The sequence below is a fragment of the Polypterus senegalus genome, chromosome 17 (assembly GCF_016835505.1).
Source record: "Polypterus senegalus isolate Bchr_013 chromosome 17, ASM1683550v1, whole genome shotgun sequence".
NCBI lineage: Eukaryota > Metazoa > Chordata > Cladistia > Polypteriformes > Polypteridae > Polypterus > Polypterus senegalus.
This window is the reverse complement of record NC_053170.1, coordinates 77,585,372-77,606,675: the sequence shown is the minus strand read 5'-3', so window position 1 is coordinate 77,606,675 and position 21,304 is coordinate 77,585,372. Positions and strand designations below refer to the sequence as shown.

At 37.3% G+C, this 21,304-nt stretch overlaps 1 protein-coding gene across 2 annotated transcripts in view; it reads left to right on the top strand.

The window, feature by feature from the left end:
• The first annotated feature begins 1,248 nt into the window (after window positions 1-1,248).
• The window catches only part of zgc:91944 (uncharacterized protein LOC436941 homolog), an 84,456-nt gene continuing 64,400 nt past the window's right edge, over window positions 1,249-21,304 (top strand). For both annotated transcript variants that reach the window (XM_039740094.1, XM_039740093.1), the window contains exons 1-4: window positions 1,249-1,533; window positions 2,655-2,789; window positions 9,532-9,925; window positions 19,923-20,008. In XM_039740094.1, coding sequence (XP_039596028.1) covers window positions 2,735-2,789; window positions 9,532-9,925; window positions 19,923-20,008 — 535 coding nt within the window. In that variant the 5' untranslated portion in view covers window positions 1,249-1,533; window positions 2,655-2,734. The remainder of the gene's footprint in view (window positions 1,534-2,654; window positions 2,790-9,531; window positions 9,926-19,922; window positions 20,009-21,304) is intronic.

The window sequence follows — 21,304 nt, the reverse complement described above, 5'->3', positions numbered from 1 at the left end:
TGTTCCATTGCTCCTCAACTGCATCCGCACTTAAAGGATTGTTATCCCAGTCTTTCCTCCTCAGACTTGCTGTATCTACTCAAACTTTGCCCTACCAAAGTTAAACTTAACAGTTTTAGTCTTTGCATCTGCACTCTTAAGAATTGTATTCTGTTACGGCCACTTGACCTTAGTGATACAATCACCTCTACACCCTCAGCTCTATCCTGATTATTACAAAATACTAAATCTAAGTAGGCTTCAACCCGCATTGGTACTTTAGCATACTGTGTTAAAAAACAGTCACTGATTATGTCTAAAAACTCCTGCTCTTGTGCGCTGCTATTTGCAAGGTTATCCCAGTTAATATTTGGGTAGTTAAAGTCCTCCATGAATATAACATCCCCCTGTAAATTTGCTTTTTTAATATTACCAAAAAATGTGCAGTGAAATTATTGTTTGCACTGGGTAGTCTATAGCACACTCCTAAAATAAGACCTCTTTCCCAACAAAGCCACTAGTCTTCACTAACAGGAGGCTCGTCATCCTGATGAAGAGAACTTGGGTTTAAATTGTTTACATAAAAAGCAACCCCACCTCATTTCCTATTCTGTCTATGCTTCATAAAAATGTGTATTCCTCTATGTTATACACATCCTAATCTTTGATAGTAAATCTCTTCATGTTTAATTTTTATCCGTAAAATAAATTTAGCATCAGAATTATTTTTGAATAATTATGACACTTTTAAAAATTAAATATAGATTTTTTTGTACATTCACATTTTAAATAATGCTGTTATATACCTGAATATTTCCCTGGCATTCTGCTTTTCTTTGTATTTGTTATTTTATTTTGCATTCATTACATTATTACTGCAATGTATCATATGTTAATTTTAAAAAATCCAGCAAAACTTCTTTGCAGTTTTCTTTTCTCCACATCTGTGAATGTCTACTCCCTTTTATATTTGATGAGTGCACTGTGATTGTTCTCGGTTTTCCTACATGATTCATAACACTCCTCCGTCAAACATAGAAGAGCATTTTCCCTTTCCTTTCGGCATAACGTCAAAAGAAAACTGCAAAGGGACGTTGCCACATCCATTACAGTATTACATGAGACCACATAAACTATGTAAGCTGACGGAACACCTTCCCAATGTTTTAATTCTTTAGCGGGACGAATGCTCCCGGAAGTGACGCTTATGCTAGGTTTTAGTTGTTCGTCTCGAGCCACGCCTCTTCTAAATCAGTTTTTTAGACAGTGGGAATGCCGGGTCGCGTCTCGCGCGCTTTTCTAGGCTGCTGCGTTTCAGCTGCGGCAATTTCTGCACGCGCCTTGGGAGACGTACATGTGGGTGTTTTGCCCAGGTCGGTCAGGATCTGCGTTTCCTGCGGCACGGGCCTTTGGAAAAGGGGTGAGAGGTCGCCGACAGATGCATGCGTCTGGCTCTGTTCTTGCGAGATGTGACTTCTACATGGCAGCATGCTGTGGCCACCGCTGAGAATAGAGATTCTCGGGATGCAGCAGTCTGGCAAAACACACCGGGAGGTGAGTTGCCAACCAGGCGAAGGACGCATTGCGGGATGTAATAAATTACTGGCTTGGCCGGGTAGTGACCTGCCGCAGCACGGAACTGGATCTTTGAAAAGAATCCTTAATCATGGGTAAAAATGGGGACGTCGCAACTGAGCTCGAGGCGCTTCAGTACCTAGAAAAAGTGTTGGGGTCCTATTATTTCCGGCCCAGCAGATGTCTAAATAAAATGAAGGATGGAGGGGGAAGGGGGAATTGGAGACTGGCCAGGACAAGACAAATAAAACCGTAATTTAGGGGTTTGCGGACTGCTGGCGAAAGGTGTAGGCTACAGCTTTCAGATTTACTGAACTTTTATTATGGAAGTGAAGCTTCGTTGATTGGGGAAAATTCGTTGCGTTATGACACTTAACGGTCGCTTTGTGTTTGGAAATCTCTGATGAGCAGTTATTTTCGTCTTTATGAGTATGCAACTAGTTCGCGCATGAAGAATTACGTTCTAATAGTACGATCAATTAGTTGTATAGAATGTATCGTAAACCGCGCTGATTTCCCCCTCTGTTCGCTTATTTAAAAGTATATGCAGCATGCTTCTGATAAATCCTTTATTTCCAGACGTGACGGGGGAATTGTTGCATACAATAGAGCAACTAGAGGAAATTAAAAGTCTGTTAGCCGAATTGAGTTGACTGACTCGTTTAAACCTAGAATGTTTTTGTTTTTACTGTCTGGTTTGGGTCGGACTTTAAAGTGACTGCTAGACGAGCTTTGAGCATGTTCCCAAGGTGTTTAACAAGTACAGGGATAAGTACAATTTATGGTTACTGTTGTGGTTTGAGATGTGGATGTGTGTGTGTGTATATATGTATATATATATATATAATATAATTAATATAATATAATATAATAAATATATATATATATATATATATATATATATATATAAATATATATATATATATATTTTTTTATTTTTATTTTATTTATTTATAATGTATATGTTACATTAAGTGACTCACTCAGGCAAACGGTTGAAGTTCGGTTTTGCCTTAAAGCCAAGAGATGTACCTGCCCAGAAAAATATGAACATCGACATTTTTGTGAACAATTAATTCACACACTAAGTTTTGTTTCAGTACAGAATGGCAACAGAAGAGCCCGCTAATTAAACAAGACGATTAAATGCAAGAATGAGTCGCATATTGAGTTGCTTGAGATGAAATCGGGCATCCAGTTTTCCCCGGGACTCGATTTAATAACTGCTAAACCAGGTAGTATCAGATGTGTACTTATTCGCACACTGTTTATATATTATGTTTGTTTTTGTGTGAAATTTTAAGATTACTGCATGCCACTGTTACATTGAGAAAGAAAATGTGTTAAATAAGCAGTCCTCCTTTTATAGTTTGAGTAGATTTATGTAGCATTTCGTTATTTGAACAACCAATCAACTGTTCGAGCTGTTCATTTGCGTGTATTCAGGAGTGAGCACTTCAAATTTTTACTTGTGTTATAAGTGTATACTTTGAATGTAAAGTTGGAAACCCCCAAAAGAAGTATATAGTGTAAAGCACTTGTATATCTTTTAAGACCCAGAATATTAAGCACTATGGCATTTCATTAACATTTATTCTGAATAGATGACAGGTCCATGGCGCGTTAGCTATTTTGTGATGTGTGTGTGTATATATCTATCTATAGATATATAGATATACAGTATATCTATCTATCTATATATACTGTACACACACACACACACACACACACACACACACACACACACACACACATATATATATATATATATATATATATATATATATATATATATATATATATATATATATATATATATATATATACACACACATATAGACATATACAGTGGTGTGAAAAACTATTTGCCCCCTTCCTGATTTCTTATTCTTTTGCATGTTTGTCACACAAAATGTTTCTGATCCTCAAACACATTTAACCATTAGTCAAATATAACACAAGTAAACACACAATGCAGTTTTTAAATGATGGTTTTTATTATTTAGGGAGAAAATAAAAAATCCAAACCTACGTGGCCCTGTGTGAAAAGTAATTGCCCCCTGAACCTAATAACTGCAATCAAGCGTTTGCGATAACTTGCAATGAGTCTTTTACAGCGCTCTGGAGGAATTTTGGCCCACTCATCTTTGCAGAATTGTTGTCATTCAGCTTTATTTGAGGGTTTTCTAGCATGAACCGCCTTTTTAAGGTCATGCCATAGCATCTCAATTGGATTCAGGTCAGGACTTTGACTAGGCCACTCCAAAGTCTTCATTTTGTTTTTCTTCAGCCATTCAGAGGTGGATTTTCTGGTGTGTTTTGGGTCATTGTCCTGTTGCAGCACCCAAGATCGCTTCAGCTTGAGTTGACGAACAGATGGCCGGACATTCTCCTTCAGGATTTTTTGGTAGACAGTAGAATTCATGGTTCCATCTATCACAGCAAGCCTTCCAGGTCCTGAAGCAGCAAAACAACCCCAGACCATCACACTACCACATCATCAGTCCACAAGGTATTTTCCCAAAAGTCTTGGCAATCATTGAGATGTTTCTTAGCAAAATTGAGACGAGCCCTAATGTTCTTTTTGCTTAACAGTGGTTTGCGTCTTGGAAATCTCCCATGCAGGCCGTTTTTGCCCAGTCTCTTACTTATGGTGGAGTCGTGAACATTGACCTTAATTGAGGCAAGTGAGGCCTCCAGTTCTTTAGACGTTGTCCTGGGGTCTTTTGTGACCTCTCGGATGAGCCGTCTCTGCGCTCTTGGGGTAATTTTGGTCGGCCGGCCACTCCTAGGAAGGTTCACCACTTCTTCCATGTTTTTGCCATTTGTGGATATTGGCTCTCACTGTGGTTCGCTGGAGTCCCAAAGCTTTAGAAATGGCTTTATAACCTTTACCAGAGTGATAGATCTCAATTACTTCTGTTCTCATTTGTTCCTGAATTTCTTTGGATCTTGGCATGATGTCTAGCTTTTGAGGTGCTTTTGGTCTACTTCTCTGTGTCAGGCAGCTCCTATTTAAGTGATTTCTTGATTGAAGCAGGTGTGGCAGTAATCAGGCCTGGGGGTGGCTACGGAAATTGAACTCGGGTGTGATACACCACAGTTAGGTTATTTTTTAACAAGGGGGCAATTACTTTTTCACACAGGGCCATGTAGGTTTGGATTTTTTTTTCTCCCTAAATAATAAAAAAACATCATTTAAAAACTGCATTTTGTGTTTACTTGTGTTATATTTGACTAATGGTTAAATGTGTTTGATGATCAGAAACATTTTGTGTGACAAACATGCAAAAGAATAAGAAATCGGGAAGGGGGCAAATAGTTTTTCACACCACTGTATATATGTATACAGTAATCCCTCCTCGATCGCGGGGTTGTATTCCAGACCCCGCGATAGGTGACAATCCAAGTAGAAACCATATGTTTGTATGGTTATTTTTATATATTTTAAGCCCTTATAAACTTTCCCACACTGTTTATAAATATTCCCCGCAGAGTTATACAGCATAATCCCTTAGTATTCTCTTAGATATTAGGTAAGATTCATTGAAATTATGTATATAAACACACTGTTTATATACAGTAAAACCTAACTGTTATTTTAAAGATATTGAGTGTCTCCGATATCACATATGTTACAGCCATTACGATAGACAGGCCGCCAGCAACAAATACGTACAATGCAAGAAAAATAGTATACAGTAAATGTGTGTACAGTGACACTAAACGTACGTACATGTACTAATTTTCTTTAAGTAGAAAATTAATTATCGTTACTCACCAACAATGACACGATGACTTGTCCGATAACCATGAGTTTAATTTTACTGCACAACAAAGGGAGAGCGTTACAGCTCTTCCAAAGGAGCCACTTCAGGCAATTGTGTAGCACTGCCGTTGTTCTTCTTCTGGCAGTCTTAAATCGAAATCCCTAAAGCAGATTCCATCCGGACTACTGCCTTATTACATCCACTTACAACTCGTTTTGCACCCTGGTTAAAAGGGCACTGCGGCCGCAGATCTTATATTCCTTTCCTACTTTTTAAATAAAAGAATCGTAGCCTTCAACAAATCCAAAACGTTTACCTTTTCGGCAATCGTTAACATCTTCCGTGTGCGCTTGGGGACGGCCCCTGAAGCAGTAGCAGATCGTTTTGGAGCCATAATGAAGGGCTTGACTATGCACAAAGATAAACACAAAAGAGCACAAAAGTTAACTCTTTACACAGCAAAACACGTTGATGCTGAATGAGCGAGACAAGACTTCCTGGTTAACACTGCATTCAGCACGCAGGAACTTAACTGCGTGCTCTGATTGGTTAGCTTCTCAGTCATCCGTCCCTTGTATGAAATCAACTGGGCAAACCAACTGAGGAAGCATGTACAGGAAGTAAAAAGACACATTGTCCACAGAACCCGCGAAGCAACGAAAAATCTGCGTTATATATTTAGTTATGCTTTCATATAAAATCCACGATAGAGTGAAGCTGCAAAAGTCGAAGCGCGATATAGCGAGGGATTACTGTACAGGTTAAAACTTGGCCCTTTTTTTTTTTTTTTGAAGGCGCGCGCCTGGTATACCACACGTGTTGTTCTAGCACACGAGTCATATTCCAAACAAAGGTTGTATACCAAGCAAAATATTTCGCCTCTAAACAGGATGTATACCAAGTTGGACTTATTCCAAAGCAGATGTATACCGAGGTACCACTGTATATACAGATGACAGATGAACCGTGTCCCCAGTCAAGGTCAAGAGCGCTGTGGAGCAGGTTTTCATCCAGGATGTCTCTGTACATTACTGCATTCATCTTTCCCTTTATCCTGACTAGTCTTCCAGTTCCTACCGCTGAAAAACATCCCCACAGCATGATGCTGCCACCACCATGCTTCACTGTAGGGATAGTATTGGCCTGGTGATGAGCGGAGCCTGGTTTCCTCCAAACGTGACACCTGGCATTCACACCAAAGAGTTCAATCTTTGTCTCATCCGACCAGAGAATTTTGTTTCTCATGGTCCGAGAGTCTTTCAGGTGCCTTTTGGCAAACTCTAGGCGGGCTGCCATGTGCCTTTTACTAAGGAGTGGCTTCCGTCTGGTCACTCTACTATACAGGCCTGTTTGGTGGATTGCTGCAGAGATGGTTGTCCTTATGGAAGGTTCTCCTGTCTCCACAGAGGACCTCTGGAGCTCTGACAGAGTGACCATCGGGTTCTTGGTCACCTCCCTGGCTAAGGCCCTTCTCCCCCCGATCGCTCAGTTTAGATGGCCGGCCAGCTCTAGGAAGAGTCCTGGTGACTGATGATGGAGGCCACTGTGGTCATTGAGACCTTCAAAGCAGCAGAAATTTTTCTGTAACCTTCCCCAGATTTGTACCTCGAGACAATCCTGTCTCGGAGGTCTACAGACAATTCCTTTGACTTCATGCTTGGTTTGTGCTCTGACATGAACTGTCAACTGTGGGACCTTATATAGACAGGTGTGTGACTTTCCAAATCATGTCCAATTAATTGAATTTACCACAGGTGGACTCCAGTTAAGCTGCGGAAACATCTCAAGGATGATCAGGGGAAACAGGATGGACCTGAGCTCAATTTGGAGCTTCATGGCAAAGGCTGTGAATGAGCGTACATGTGCTTTCTCAATTTTTTTTATTTTTAATAAATTTGCAAAAATCTCAAGTAAACTTTTTCACATTGTCATTATGGGGTGTTGTGTGTAGAATTCTGAGGAAAAAAACAAGTTTAATCCATTTTGGAATAAGGCTGTAGCATAACAAAATGAGGAAAAAGTGATGCGCTGTGAATACTTACAGTGAAGAGGTGTCCTGGCAGGGTAAGGATGTCAGCCATCTGTGAAAATAGTAAAAGACACACACATAGGTCGAGTATGCATAAAATGAAACTTTTTGAGGGAACTAAATAATCCCTTTTGAGTTTTAACCCCTTATGCACTAAGGGTGTTTTGAAAATATTGAGCCTAAATTACAGACCCAAAAACAAGCATCTTTTACTCTGCTTATGTAATAAAGGAGCTTCAAATGGCCAAAGAGTTGCAAGTACAAAACTCATTTTTTTAAAGTGTTTATATGATTAAAAAATTTGTACCCATTTCAAATAAAACCCAAAAATAACAGTGCTCTAAGGATTTCTCTCCCAAAAAAAATAACCCTTGATGTTACAGTACATACCGAATATATTTTGTGATGCACAATCCTGGAATCAATTTTCTTTTGTGCCCCAATCTGTCAGCTATCACTGTATCAAGTTTAGATGTCATATCCCATAGCAGTGCCAAGTTATACTGTTTAGCACACCGAGTCCCCTTGTTTGGAAACAGTGTCCTATTTTGGAAGCATTTAATCTTTTGCACTTAATCAGTCTCTTAAGTATTGCCATAGCAGTTATATATATTTATTTTCTTTTTTAGAAAAGAAATACACAAATTGTGCAATGTACACAAGCAACTTTGAAGTATAACTGCCTGAGTGGCTACTATGTTTGTCATGTCAGTGCACATTACAATACAAACTTGGTGATTTGGTTTGGCTGCATTTCTGTGCTTGATCTAGAGTGTCCCCAAGTTATCTCATTATGCATATGCAAATATTTCAAAATCTAAAAATATCTGAAGTGCTTCTGGTCCCAGGCATTTTGGGTTCGAGGCACCCAACCTATATTAAAAGTCTAATGTTTTCAAATGCATCATATGTGCATGCATTTTATATATTAGTCTTCAGGATCCTGACCCTTTTGTGTAGGTTAACTTTAAACAAAAACTCTGAGCTTTTACTAAAATTATTTTACTAGTTTTTAAATCTATCATGGTAATTTGTAAACTTTAATCAGGGGAGGATGGCTTGTCTGTCTAATTTGTCTTTGAAGTTTCATATGTAGAAAGTGGTCAAAAATGTGATGCCATCGACAATATAAATACTGTAGCTCCCTTAAGCTACTTTAGATAGATAGATAGATACTTTATTAATCCCAAGGGGAAATTCACATAATCCAGCAGCAGTATAATGATACAAAGAAACAATATTAAATTAAATAGTAATAAAAATGAAAAGAAAAAAAAAAAATTAAAATAAAATTAATGTTCGCATTTACTCCCCCGGGTGGAATTGAAGAGTCGCATAGTGTGGGGGAGGAACGATCTCCTCAGTCTGTCAGTGGAGCAGTACAGTGACAAAAGTCTGTCACTGAAGCTACTCCTCTGCCTGGAGATGACACTGTTAAGTGGATGCAGTGGATTATTCATGATTGACAGGAGTTTGCTTAGTGCCCGTCGCTCTGCCACAGATGTTAAACTGTCCAACTTTAATCCTACAATGGAGCCTGCCTTCTTAACAAGTTTGTCCAGGCGTGAGATGTCTTTCATCTTTATGCTGCCACCCCAGCACACCACCGCGTAGAAGAGGGCACTCGCCACAACCGTCTGGTAGAACATCTGCAGCATCTTACTGCAGATGTTGAAGGATGCCAACCTTCTCAGAAAGTATAGTCTGCTTTGACCTATCTTACATAGAGCATCAGTATTGGCAGTCCAGTCCAATTTATCATCCAGCTGTACTCCCAGATATTTAAAGGTCTGCACCCTCTGCACACAGTCACCTCTGATGATCACCGGGTCCATGAGGGGCCTAGGCCTCCTAAAATCCACCACCAGCTCCTTGGTCTTGTTGGTGTTAAGGTGTAAAATAACATATCTGGGTGAGCCAGTTAATTGGTTGCACATCTGTGAAGGTATGTGTTTTTATATTCTGCTAAGTTTAGAAAATGGTTCTGTAATCGTCATAATTGGATCCAAATGCTATGCTTTTAGTATGTTTGAGTCGATCATTTCATAGCCCAGGAGTGGTTCTAGTTTTATTACAGATTTTTAGATTGCATTTTAAATCTTGTTGTTAAAGCTGTTTCTTTTATTTAAAACAATTTTGAAATATTTTTTTCTACTATGCCTGGGCTAATTTCTACAGGAACAAAGATGGAGTACTGCACAGAAGAGCCACGGTACACTATTGAACAAATTGACCTCCTGCAACGTCTCCGACTTACTGGTATGACCAAACCACAAATTATCCATGCATTGGACTCATTGGAAAGACTCAGTAAAGACCATAGTTACAAGTTCCAGCAACAACCACCAACCCAGTGTTGCACAAGATTTAAAAGTGCATGTACAATATCGTCACCCCATCTTATTACAGCAGCAACACAGACACACAGCATTGCGGACTCCCTGTCACAGAGGCACTGTTTTGAGTTCTTGGCCCCCAACCTTTATCCCACCAATGGCAGCCACAAGTCTCTTGGTTACGACCTTGGGGAGGAAGAGTGGGATATAGAAGTAAAAGTGGAAGATTACATGAGGTAAACTAAATGGGCATGTTTTGTAATTTTTAATAATTGAAATATTGGTTAGAGGAAAGGTGTAGTCTGAATAATTCCTACTGCCTCAGGGTAGGCAGCCACTGAATTAACTTTGTATATTATAGGTTTAGTTTATAATGCATAGGTGTCATGAGACAGCACTGTTTTAGTTTGCAGTAGTTCACTCTCTTTTGGTTTACTTGAAAGACTGCAGCATCTTCATAAAATGCAACACTTGTAGACCAAAGTATTTACAGTATATATAAAATGCATTTAACTATATTTTATATACATTTCTAAATGTGTTCAGTACTGTAAGATTGTCTAATGCGAGATGTATTTAAATAAGAATGAATTGAATAATAATTGAAAATTGAGAGCCTCTGTTTTTATTCTAAGGTCTTTTTTTAATGTGCATAGAAACTAGGTAGTCGGAGTGTAAATTGGTTTAATCCACGTCAGTGTTTCACCATGCATCATACTACAGAAACAAATTCTAGTTGGAGAGGATCACAGATTTTTGCCTAATATTGTTGACCTGAAAGTGTGAAATTACATGAATATTAATCACAGGCAGTACCTATTATACAATTTCCAGTTAAGTGCTGATTAGCTGTTAAATTTTGAATGCCCAAAAATTCACCCTACTTGTGACCTTGTAGAATAAAATGAAACCACAATTGCATTGCCATGGGGAGCTGCAGAGCTTCTAGGGTAGTTAAGATTGCTGAAAACTGACTCACTGAGGTTGTTGTACTACATAGGCGACAGTAATTGTGCTCTGTGATTGTGTACTGTACACTGTGTAAATGAAGGCTATGATAGTAGGCCATTTTCATAGGAAAGTTGCATAGTGTGATAGCAGGCTAAAAGCTGTTGATGGATGAGGTGTCACATTGCCTGTTGGGGGGCCTTTTTTATCAATAAAATTTTATATGCATTGCTTGAATAAGTTAAACCACACTTACCTTCTCCATTGAAACTCATTTATAATCAAAACTTATTTTGCATGCCGTTTTAATGTTTGGATGTAGAGCATTGGCCCAATTAAAAAGTTGTTTTTATTTAAACATATTTCAAGTAAGAATATATGGGCTCATGACTTCTAGTGTGGTTATGGTGTTTAAAGTCATAAATTCTTTAGCATTGCACCTTACTTCTATGCTTATTTCCAGTCCAAAAAAGTAGTAACAGCTTTTACATTCAAACTTCCTATTTATCAAATGTTTTCTGGCAAGATTGATGTGTTTATTTTTCGGTTCAATAAATGGTTTACATTTTAAAAAGTTGTTTTGAATCTCTTGGCAAAGTCTTCCATAGTATTGCATGGGAAATTTGATTAGGCTAATGGTGTATTTTGTGGTGCTTCAAAATATGTCCTCAAGGAAAAATGCAGATAGGTTTCAGATTTTAATCTATCTAAACATTGAAGTGCTAACGATAGATGTGTTATAATGAGCACATGTACTTTATATAAAAAAAAAAGTGAATTTTCCATTTAAATTTCCATCTGCAGTTGTCATTTGTGTCTAACTTTAGATAAAAACAGTTAGCTAATTTAACAGACACTATATGTGATCATAATCCATCTGTATGTTTGTAAGAGCTGTAGTATAATTCTCTACATTTTTAAATACATACTGTCCCTGACAAGAAAATGGGAGGATGGAATACTGGACTGTGACACATTTACTTAATAAAAGCATAACTTAATAAAGCACTATTAATAATCTAGTCAAAATGTTTGTCCCCAAAGCTTGAATTACTGCCCCGCTTTAAAGATGTAGGTTCATGTTTTGCAGTGTGCACGTGCAGCTCCAGTGCCCTTTTGCTTTTCTGTACCTCTCCCAACACTCCTACAATAGAGTTCCATTTCCTGTTGCTGGACAATTATTTGTTGTTAATTGATAATAAAATAACATTTCTCAGTTAAGTATTGATTGTTGTGCTCAAATATATTTTAGTTGCATTAATGACGTGCATATTCATAACCCAGCCCAGCCAATGACTGTATGGAATAAGAAGTGCAGTAGATTAATATGGATTTCCTCCCACATCCTAAAACTGCTATGTGTTAGGGTTGATTAGTAACATGAAAGTGGCCCTGATGATTTGAGTGTGTGCGTTATATATTAATGGATCATTTTATTTTGATTCAACAACTGGCCTTTGTGTCAGAACTTTTGATTTTGGTTAAGCTTGGTATATGAGTTATTATCTAATAGCCAACCCGCGGCGTACCATATGGCGCATAATCAGGCCGGTTTTTAAATGATTTTTAAGCACAGGGAGAAAATTAACATTTGAAAAATCGGTAATGTAATAAATCGGCAAGAAAAGCAACATTGTAAAATGCACAGAACGAACCAACACACAATCGTCCGTGCGGCGCTCAGGCGCGGAGAGTGAAACGGGAGGAGAGGAGAAGGATGTCCATTCCGCACCCTCTGGCATGCTAGTCTGATGATTTCTCGTTCAGTATGCACTGCCTGCTCATGTGCCCACCTCCAACTTGTCACTCGAGTCGTTGTCGTGTTTGCACAGTCCAGATGCACCTGTGATTCACGTAGACTTGCTCTGTGCTGTTTTGGCTGCCTTTCTATATATAATCCACCAAGAAACCCGACCACGGTAGTAGCGAGGGGGGGTGTGTACAAAGTGCAGGAGCATCTACATGCATCTACATACAGCGAATTGCTGTATGTAGCATGTAAAACAGTTTGCTATGGTGCACGCGATTGTGCGTCGTAACCAAAAACTCGGTTTTTAAAGACTGCTTAGTTCATTGTGTTTTAACCTCAGTTTTAAAGGAATGTTTTAAGGATCACATGGGATACCCCTTGCAAACAGTTTGACACGCTGCATATGGCGACTCACCTCCGCGAGAAACATGCCTCTATGAACAGTCAACGTGGGTCGGAGGTACATGTGGCCTCTACGATAGACGAATATAAATGACGCCGTTTTTTTCTGTGTCGTTGCGTCCGAGTTGGTGGGTGTGGCTCTGCGAGTTGTCATCGTATCCAATGGTCTTGGAGTTGGTGGGTGTGGCTCCTCCCTGTGTGCGCCATAGGTGTCCCACTTGTCGGCGGCTTAGTGAATCCACGCAACCTTCCGGTGTGCTTTCCATGGGTGTCTATCTATATTCCAGAGACTAGAAATAAGCAAATGAGAAGCTCATGTTAAAAAAAAAACAAAACTAATTATGCTCTTTATTTTTCTATCAATAAACTGAACATGCTGTGCTTAGCAGCTGTTTGTAGCTGTGTTGATGGTGGATAAAAGAGCCTAACATTTTGATGATGGAGATAAGTGCATATAGAATGTGTCCCAGATGCTTCAGTCAGGGTACAAAATTTTGGTCTAAGCTCCGTGAATTTCAGAATTCCTGTTTTCATTCATAGATAATTAAAAGCTTGGTAGAATTTCAGATCACACGAAATGAGTCTTTACTAAATGTTCATATTTTTACCATCTTTTACTCTCAGTGCTGTTTTCTAGGCATTATGCGACTGTGGTTATGCATCAGAAATAGTAAAGGGGAATTAAAAAAAAATAGACCATTAAATAGCAGATGCTTTAAACTAGAGTTTTTCTGAAGTCTTCACATGTGAGAGAGTAGATAACCCTCCAGCGGTAAGAGGAATAATAAATGAGATACTGAGTGATTTGTAAATTGTAGAGGGAGAAGTACTGCTTAGATTAAATAGGTTAAAATCGAGCAAATCAATAGTATCAGGTAATATTTATCCTCACATTCTTAGAGGTAAGCAAGTACGTATATAAGCCCTTAACACAAATTTTTAGGAAGTTACTGTTCACTGGGGAAATTCTGGAGGACTGGAACATGGCAAATATCATCTCGTTATATAGAAAATATGATTGTGCAGATCTAAGTAATTACATATTTAATTACATGTAAAGCAGTACATGTAAGAAGTACAAATATTAGGTTTAATACACTGCGGAGGTCTGAAAATTGAAAGTACACCTAATGAAAAGGATTTAGGAGTTATAGTTCACTTGACTGGCAGACAAGTCTTCTGAAGCCATTAATAAGGCTAACAGAATTTAGGTATAGCATGATATGTAGATTACAAGTCCAAGGAGGGCTGTAGCTTTATAACACACTGGTTAGATCTCACCTGGAGTGCTGTTTAGTTTTGGTTTCCAAGCTACAAAAACGACATAGCCGCACTGGAAAAAGTCCATGGAAGTGTGTCTAGGCTGATTCCAGGACTACAGGGGATGAATTATAAGGAAAGATTAAAATAGCTGATCTTTTTCAGTTTAAGATAAAGAAGAGGAGACATCCAACCCACTATATCCTAACTACAGGGTCACGGGGGGGTCTGCTGGAGCATGATTAAAGTATTTCAAATTATGAAATTAATTAGTACAGTGGATTGTGACTCTTATTTTAAGAAGAGATCATCAAGAACATGGGAAAACAGTTGGAAACTTGTTAAAGGTAAATTTCACACAAACATTAGAAGGGATTTCTTTGCACAGGGAGACCCATAGACGCATGGTCACTTTACCTGCCTCTACTCCAGTTGAGAAAACAAAATGTAACTAAATGTTGTAAGGTGCTGTGGATATGGGCAGCAGCCAAATAATAATAAGAAGTAGTAATAAAATACCCTCAAAAAAACTATAAAGCAGGAAGACTGCATTCAGGAACCATTTTTAATTCAAACACTTGCTGGGGTGAAGAAGATACTATTAAAAAGCAACATTGTAACACTGGCACAGTACCTGTTCTTTCAGAATTCCAACAGAAGCAGGACTAAGTAACAAGTCAGATTTTTTTTATATACAGATAGTAACCATACATATTTCAGCAAATTGATTTGTTATTTGAAGCCCTTAATTTTTTGTTAACCAAAAATCGTGAAAAATGTAGCTTGAATAAAGAAACCTGGGCCATACCATTTGAAAAGTACTTTTTTTTTTTTTTTTGAGCTTTCTAGTGAGCTATGCCTTAGCCGTGAGGCTTTGAAGAGTAAAGAAAGTTACTGATCATAAGACAATGCTCCAACTTACCTCTCTCTTCCTTCCCCAATCCCATCTGTTGGATAATTTGATTGTATACATTTTAAACAGGATTGGTACATCGCTGAAGTATTGAGCAGCACATTTTTATTTATCTATTGTACGTTTGTAGTTTCTGAGTTTTGCTAACTTTACTACCTTAGCTGAAAGCCAGATCTTTAACCTACATTTGCAGTATATTCCAGACTCTGACTTCTTGTCTAAGGTAATACTTTTACCTACACGGCCACCTGCAAGACTAAACTTGCAGTCTCACTTGTTGAAAGTTAATTTTGAATTCTTGACTAGTGAATGTGGGTGCTGCTTGCCACATTTTAGCTACAGCATAAATCATACACACAACCGCTAACAATTTTAAGAACTCTCAAGTACTTGGTACATTTTTGTGTATTTAATGCAGTGTTTCTCAAATTCGGTCCTGGGGACCCCCTGTGGCTGCAGGTTTTTGTTCCAACCAGATTCCTAATCAGTGACAACACCAGATAACACTGAGCTCATTTAATTAGCTGATATTTTTTTTTTATTTGACATTCAGATAAGCATAGCAGCATGATTTTTACATTTATAAGACATTTATAAATATTTCTGCTTTTGCTATAGATTTAAATGCTTAACTTTCTTTTGTTGATTTCATTATACTTTGCCCTTTCTCTGTGCAGTTTTTCCCCTTTCATTGTATCTTAATGACAATTTAAAATGAGCAGAGCAGACACCCAGGCAAACAACACTGAATAATCAAAGGCTGCAACTACTTTAGCATCAGACCCACTAATTAGTAAATCATGGATTAATTAAATAATTAGAACACCTTGAAAAGAAGAATGAATGTTAAAAAAAAAAAAAAAAACATTATTCCTATATAACTGCTTGGTACATTTTAATATTTTTTTTTTTTTAGCAAACTTAGTTTTCTAATTAATATATTGTTCCCTAAACACAGGACTTGGGAAATATCAGTTCGCCTAATTAGCCCAAGAGTTCAATTAAAACCAGAAGCTGGTTGGAACAAAAACCTGCAGCCACAGGGGGTCCCCAGGACCGAATTTGAGAAACACTGATTTAATGTAATAAGGGAAAGCTAAAGAGATGGTGAGCGTTGCTTTTCAACTTTGTTACCTGAATACTGTATATGTGAGAATAAGTCACATTTTTTTGCCAGCTGCCAAACATCTTAAAAGGTGAAGATGTAAGTGGTTTAATTTTTTAGCTTCTTTAAAATATATGTAGACTTTAAGACCATGAGCTCCCTCTGTGGGGCAGGCAACAAGATGTGTTAGTGTATGATGTATAATATGCTGCATACAATATGCAAACATATCTCAAGTACTTTAATTGCTGTTGGTGATTGTATATTGATGAAATAATTTACTTCTGTAACATGTAGATTTATTAGTATGTGGTGCTTAAAAATATTAACTGCTGAATCACTCTCATTTTTAGGCAGTATTTAATCACAGTGGGTTTTAAGGCTAATTAAGCATTGATAATCGGACAAAGACTCTTTAAGGTGATATCTGTGTAAAAATTGAACTAAATTTATTTCAATTACTAAGCACAACATAATTGTATACAACTTTGAGAGCAATTATGGAGTCGCTCAATGTGGGTAGGCCCTACTGTATCAGCTTTGCCCGTCTGTATACTGTAGTATTTCATCGTCGTTCTTTGCAAAACTGCTCAAACTGTCATGTTACATCAGGACTAGTGGTGAAGAGCTATTTTCATGTTCAGGATGTCACTGTATTTAGTTGTACTCCTTTTACCCTCTATTTTCATGGTCATTTTAGTACCTTCTATGGAGAAGTATCCCCATAGAGTAATGCTTCTATCGCTATGCTTTATGGTGTGGTGGTGGTGTTTTTGAAGAAGGCATTTAGTTTTATAACCAAAAAGCAAACATTGTGAACTTATGAGACAGCAGAACCATGTTTCACTTGGTTTCAGAGTTTCCCCACATGTCTTCTGGCAAACTCAAGTCAAGATGTCGTATGAGATTTTTTTTTTTTTAATAGTGGCCTTCTCTTTGGCACTCTCCTATAAAGCTGCAATTGGTGAAGAACCCGGTTAGCAATTGTTGCTACCCCCTATCAGAAAGATACCTTTCTGATCTCGGCCTCTAAAGCAGATATCTTCTAGGTTTTTATTGGTCTCTTCATGGTTTCCCTCACTTGTGTTCTCCTTGTATGGTCAGTCTGTTTTTGAGGGTGATCGTCTCTGTGCAGTTTTAGAGCTGTGCAGTATTCTTTCCATTTTTTAATGATCGACTTAACTGTACTTGAGGTATTCAGTAACTTGAAATCCTTTTTGTAATTCCCCTTCTGACTGATACTTCTCAATAACCTTGTCACAGAGTGGTCTGGATTGTTCCTTGTCATTATTCTTTGTTTTAGCACAGGTGATCACCATTAAACTAATTGTGTGTCTTCCAAATCTAATTGGGTACCCTACTGATTTTTTTAGTTGTATTATAGTAAGAGGAATACTTGGGTAATTTAGTTATTTTGTGTTTGAATAAATGTCATGAATTGAGATTGCCTTGTACAGATTTGTTTTAACTTTGACATTTTAAGTGTTCCCCCCCCCCCAAGGTCAGTGTCAGGGTGAATATTTAGAATAAGCATATAAAAATTGATTTTGCTTCCCTTTGTTTTCAGAAAAACAATATTACAATACTTAGAAACATCCAGAATTCAAAATGATGGTCTGCTTTACTTCAAAATGAAGTATTATATCACAAGTAAAACCTTTCCACTGCACATACAGAATCACTGTTTTTTCTATACTGATAGATGCTAAGGAGTCTGTATTGACCATATGCCCCGTATGCTTACAAATACGTAGCCTTTCACCTTCAGGTCTAGAATGTGAACATGTATGGAAACAAATAACTCCATACTGCTTTGTCACCAGCAGGTTTGTTAGTGTGGTGCCATTCACATTTAGAATATTATTGTCATGGATCAAATGCAGTGTTTTAAAGGAGCACCTTGGTAGTGATTGTGTGTTTTCAACCCAGTTTTGATACTCACAGCACGCCCAACCCATGTGGGTCTCTTTTAGAACTGCCTTTCTTAAGATATTTTCAATTTTTTCCCCTAAAAGGTTTTTTTTTTTTTTTTTGGGAGTTTTTTCCTTGTCTTCTTAGAGTCAAGGCTGGGGGCTGTCAAAAGGTACAGCCTGTTAAAGCCCATTGCAGCATTTTTGGTTTGATTTTAGGCTATACAAAAATAAATTGTATTGTATCGATTGTGGCACTTTGTCCAGATTACAAGTCAATAGTAGGGTCACATAATCTTCTAGTCAAATACATGCAAGGTGAAAACAGGAGCCATGCAGGATATGAACATTTTTACTTATGGGGAGAGTATTGCAATCGTCCACATATTTTGATGAATCTTGACATTTTAGACCTCCCTGACTTTCTCTTATACCAAATATAGGGGAAGTATTGGAATCTTCCAAAAATTCCATTTCGAGATTTTGATGAATCTCAATGTTTTAGATCTTCCCGAGTCGAAAAATGCCATTTTTGATATTGTCTGTGTGTGTGTGTGCGCATATGTAAACACAATAACTTGAGTACGCTTTCACCTAGATCAACCAAATTTTGCAGACAAGTATTAAGTTCAAAACATAGATTTCTGTCACATTTTGGGCTGTTTCCGTTAACTGGAATTGGTACTTTATCTTTTATTCATGCAGCTGTGGAGTCCGATTTTATTCAACTTTACTTTTATAATAATTGTTCAAAAAATTATTAAATTAATTTGATTTGTTGTTGATGGTTCTGTAATGTACATAATATAAAAATATTGTCTTATGGTATGCTCCTCAAGTATCCATCCTCATATCTGCGTATACGAGAAAGTATAGGGGACACCATTCCTGATTTTTTTTATTTATTTATTTATTTTTAGCTTGTTACTTTAAAATGCCTAACACTTTACATTTAAATAATATTTAGTAATGGATCTGTTATTTGATTATATTTATAATAAAAATTAGTATAAATGCCATGTCTTTGTCAAAATATACTTGCAACATTCAAACTTAGTCACATCACAGTATACAAGTACTGTATAAAAATGCAAAATAACCACAGGAGGTTATTGTTTAATAATGATAACAATACATTTTATTTATATATCGCCTTCCCCATGCTTGCATCCTTTCTGTTGGCAATTTGACATTTTATTTGGGCTGATTTATATTACTTTTACTAGATTTTTAAAGACGTTTTCTTGGATAAAGCCACCGTTTTTATGAAACACATTTTAATGCTATATATGTGCATTTTTCTTGGTTATATACTTTATTACTGTTTTGTATTTGTAAATGCATATAAAAACAATGGTCCTGCTTCTAGTCACGAACACTATATAAGAAAACTGAATTGAACTGTGTGGCAGTGTGGTTTCATCAGCATAGTATGAAGCCTCTCTAATGTATCAGAGGGGTGTGGCGGTAATTGTATGTAGGGAAATGCTGTTGTAAAGTTTAAATTGTAGATTTGTGTATGTGTGTTGTGCTTCATGTAAACTGACGTAGTAGCCATTTTTTTTAATGTTAAGCTGTAAAGTCCCAGTAAGAGATACTTGTTCATTTTAAAATGTATTTATTTTTTTTCCTACTTAAAGGCTACTACAAATACTCCCAAATGTCTGCAGTCTGTTTGGACAATAAAGCATATTGATTTAACATGTTTTTAGCATTTAAAAATGTCATGCAGTTTTATATCCATAAATAGAAGCATTTTAAACCGCTCATAGGCAGTTTAAACAAGCAAGTACATGAAGTCCCAATTAAAATAAAGCCTCTTTTTCCTTTTTAATGGGTTATAGTAAAACACTTTGAACAGAGTTAGGAACACATACCATTGTACTTTTGCCTCCTCTTGTCATACAAATTAATTGTTTTGTTGTTCTTTTTTTGTTATACCCAGAAGAGACAGCAATGTTGTGAAAGAGGAGATCAAGGTATTTTTGAACAACAGAAGGATTTCACAGGCCATTGTTGGACAGGTTACAGGTACGAGGGTTTGTCAGCTACAATGTATCACAGCTTGTTTATAGTAACCAACAAGAGAAAGATGATCTTCTAGAGTTTCTCTTCATTTTATTATAGATGTTCTTTATAGTTCATAGTATGGTCACATGCACAGAATACAGTGAATTTCTTACTTGCATGTCTGATAAACCAAAGTTTTTTTAAAATACAGAACTTCATTTTATTTAATAGAAAATACAAATAAGCTTACCTACAGTATGTGCTGTAAGTTTGTATAATAATAATTGAATACTCCAGATAATATATGTGTTGAATAACACAGTAGGTATTTGACAATTTACTGTATACGTAAAAATCGGCCTCCCAGCCATTTGTAAAATGATGCCATACACACTTTAAAATATTGAAACATGCACACCTTCCCTGATTTATAAACATTTATTATCTGTTCTATTCAATCTAAGCAAGTAATCTTTACCCTGTACTTGGAGTTAAGAACTCTGTTTCCAGATATCTAGAATTTTCTACCACCATACAAACCATTTCAGAATGCCTTTACACAAAGTATTGCTGATACAGACAACAAATTGTATGCTTTATTGAAAAGCATTCTAAAAAAATTATTAATTTCAAAGAAGTTTCTTGTGCTGTTGATTTTCTTGTATACTTTACAACATTGTCATGTTCTGTTCAAAAATGCTACTTAGTGAAGAGATAAAAGTGGATACACTTCAACTCCAGTTCAGTGGTGAGTTAACATCATTGCACTCTAGCTCTTCCTCTACTGCTATTATCTATACTAATAAAAGGCAAAGCACTCACTCACTCACTCACTCTCTCATCACTAATTCTCCAACTTCCCGTGTAGGTAGAATGTTGAAATTTGGCAGGCTCATTCCGTACAGCTTACTTAGAAAAGTTAATCAGGTTTAATTTTGAAATTCTACGTATAACAGTTATAACTGAATCCTACTTGCATACATATATACGCCCATAGCCTGCAGCTCGGTCACCGTGTGATGCGGAGTTGCGTCCCCCATCAACACGCCTCCCACGTAGTTGGCTGCCTGCCTATATTGCGTCCCCCATATCCACGCCTCCAATGTAATTGAGTGCTTGCCCATATAAGGCTGTCCGTCAGCAGCAATCCAATAGACATGCTGCCGCTAAATATTCGCAGGCAAATCAAAAAGTTAATACCGGGAATGCCTGTTGAACATCTTCGATTCACGAGTAGCGATTTGGGTGGTGAGATGTCTATCGAGGTGATCAGTGTAATATTTATATGTCATTGAAATGTATTATTATCAGGCATGG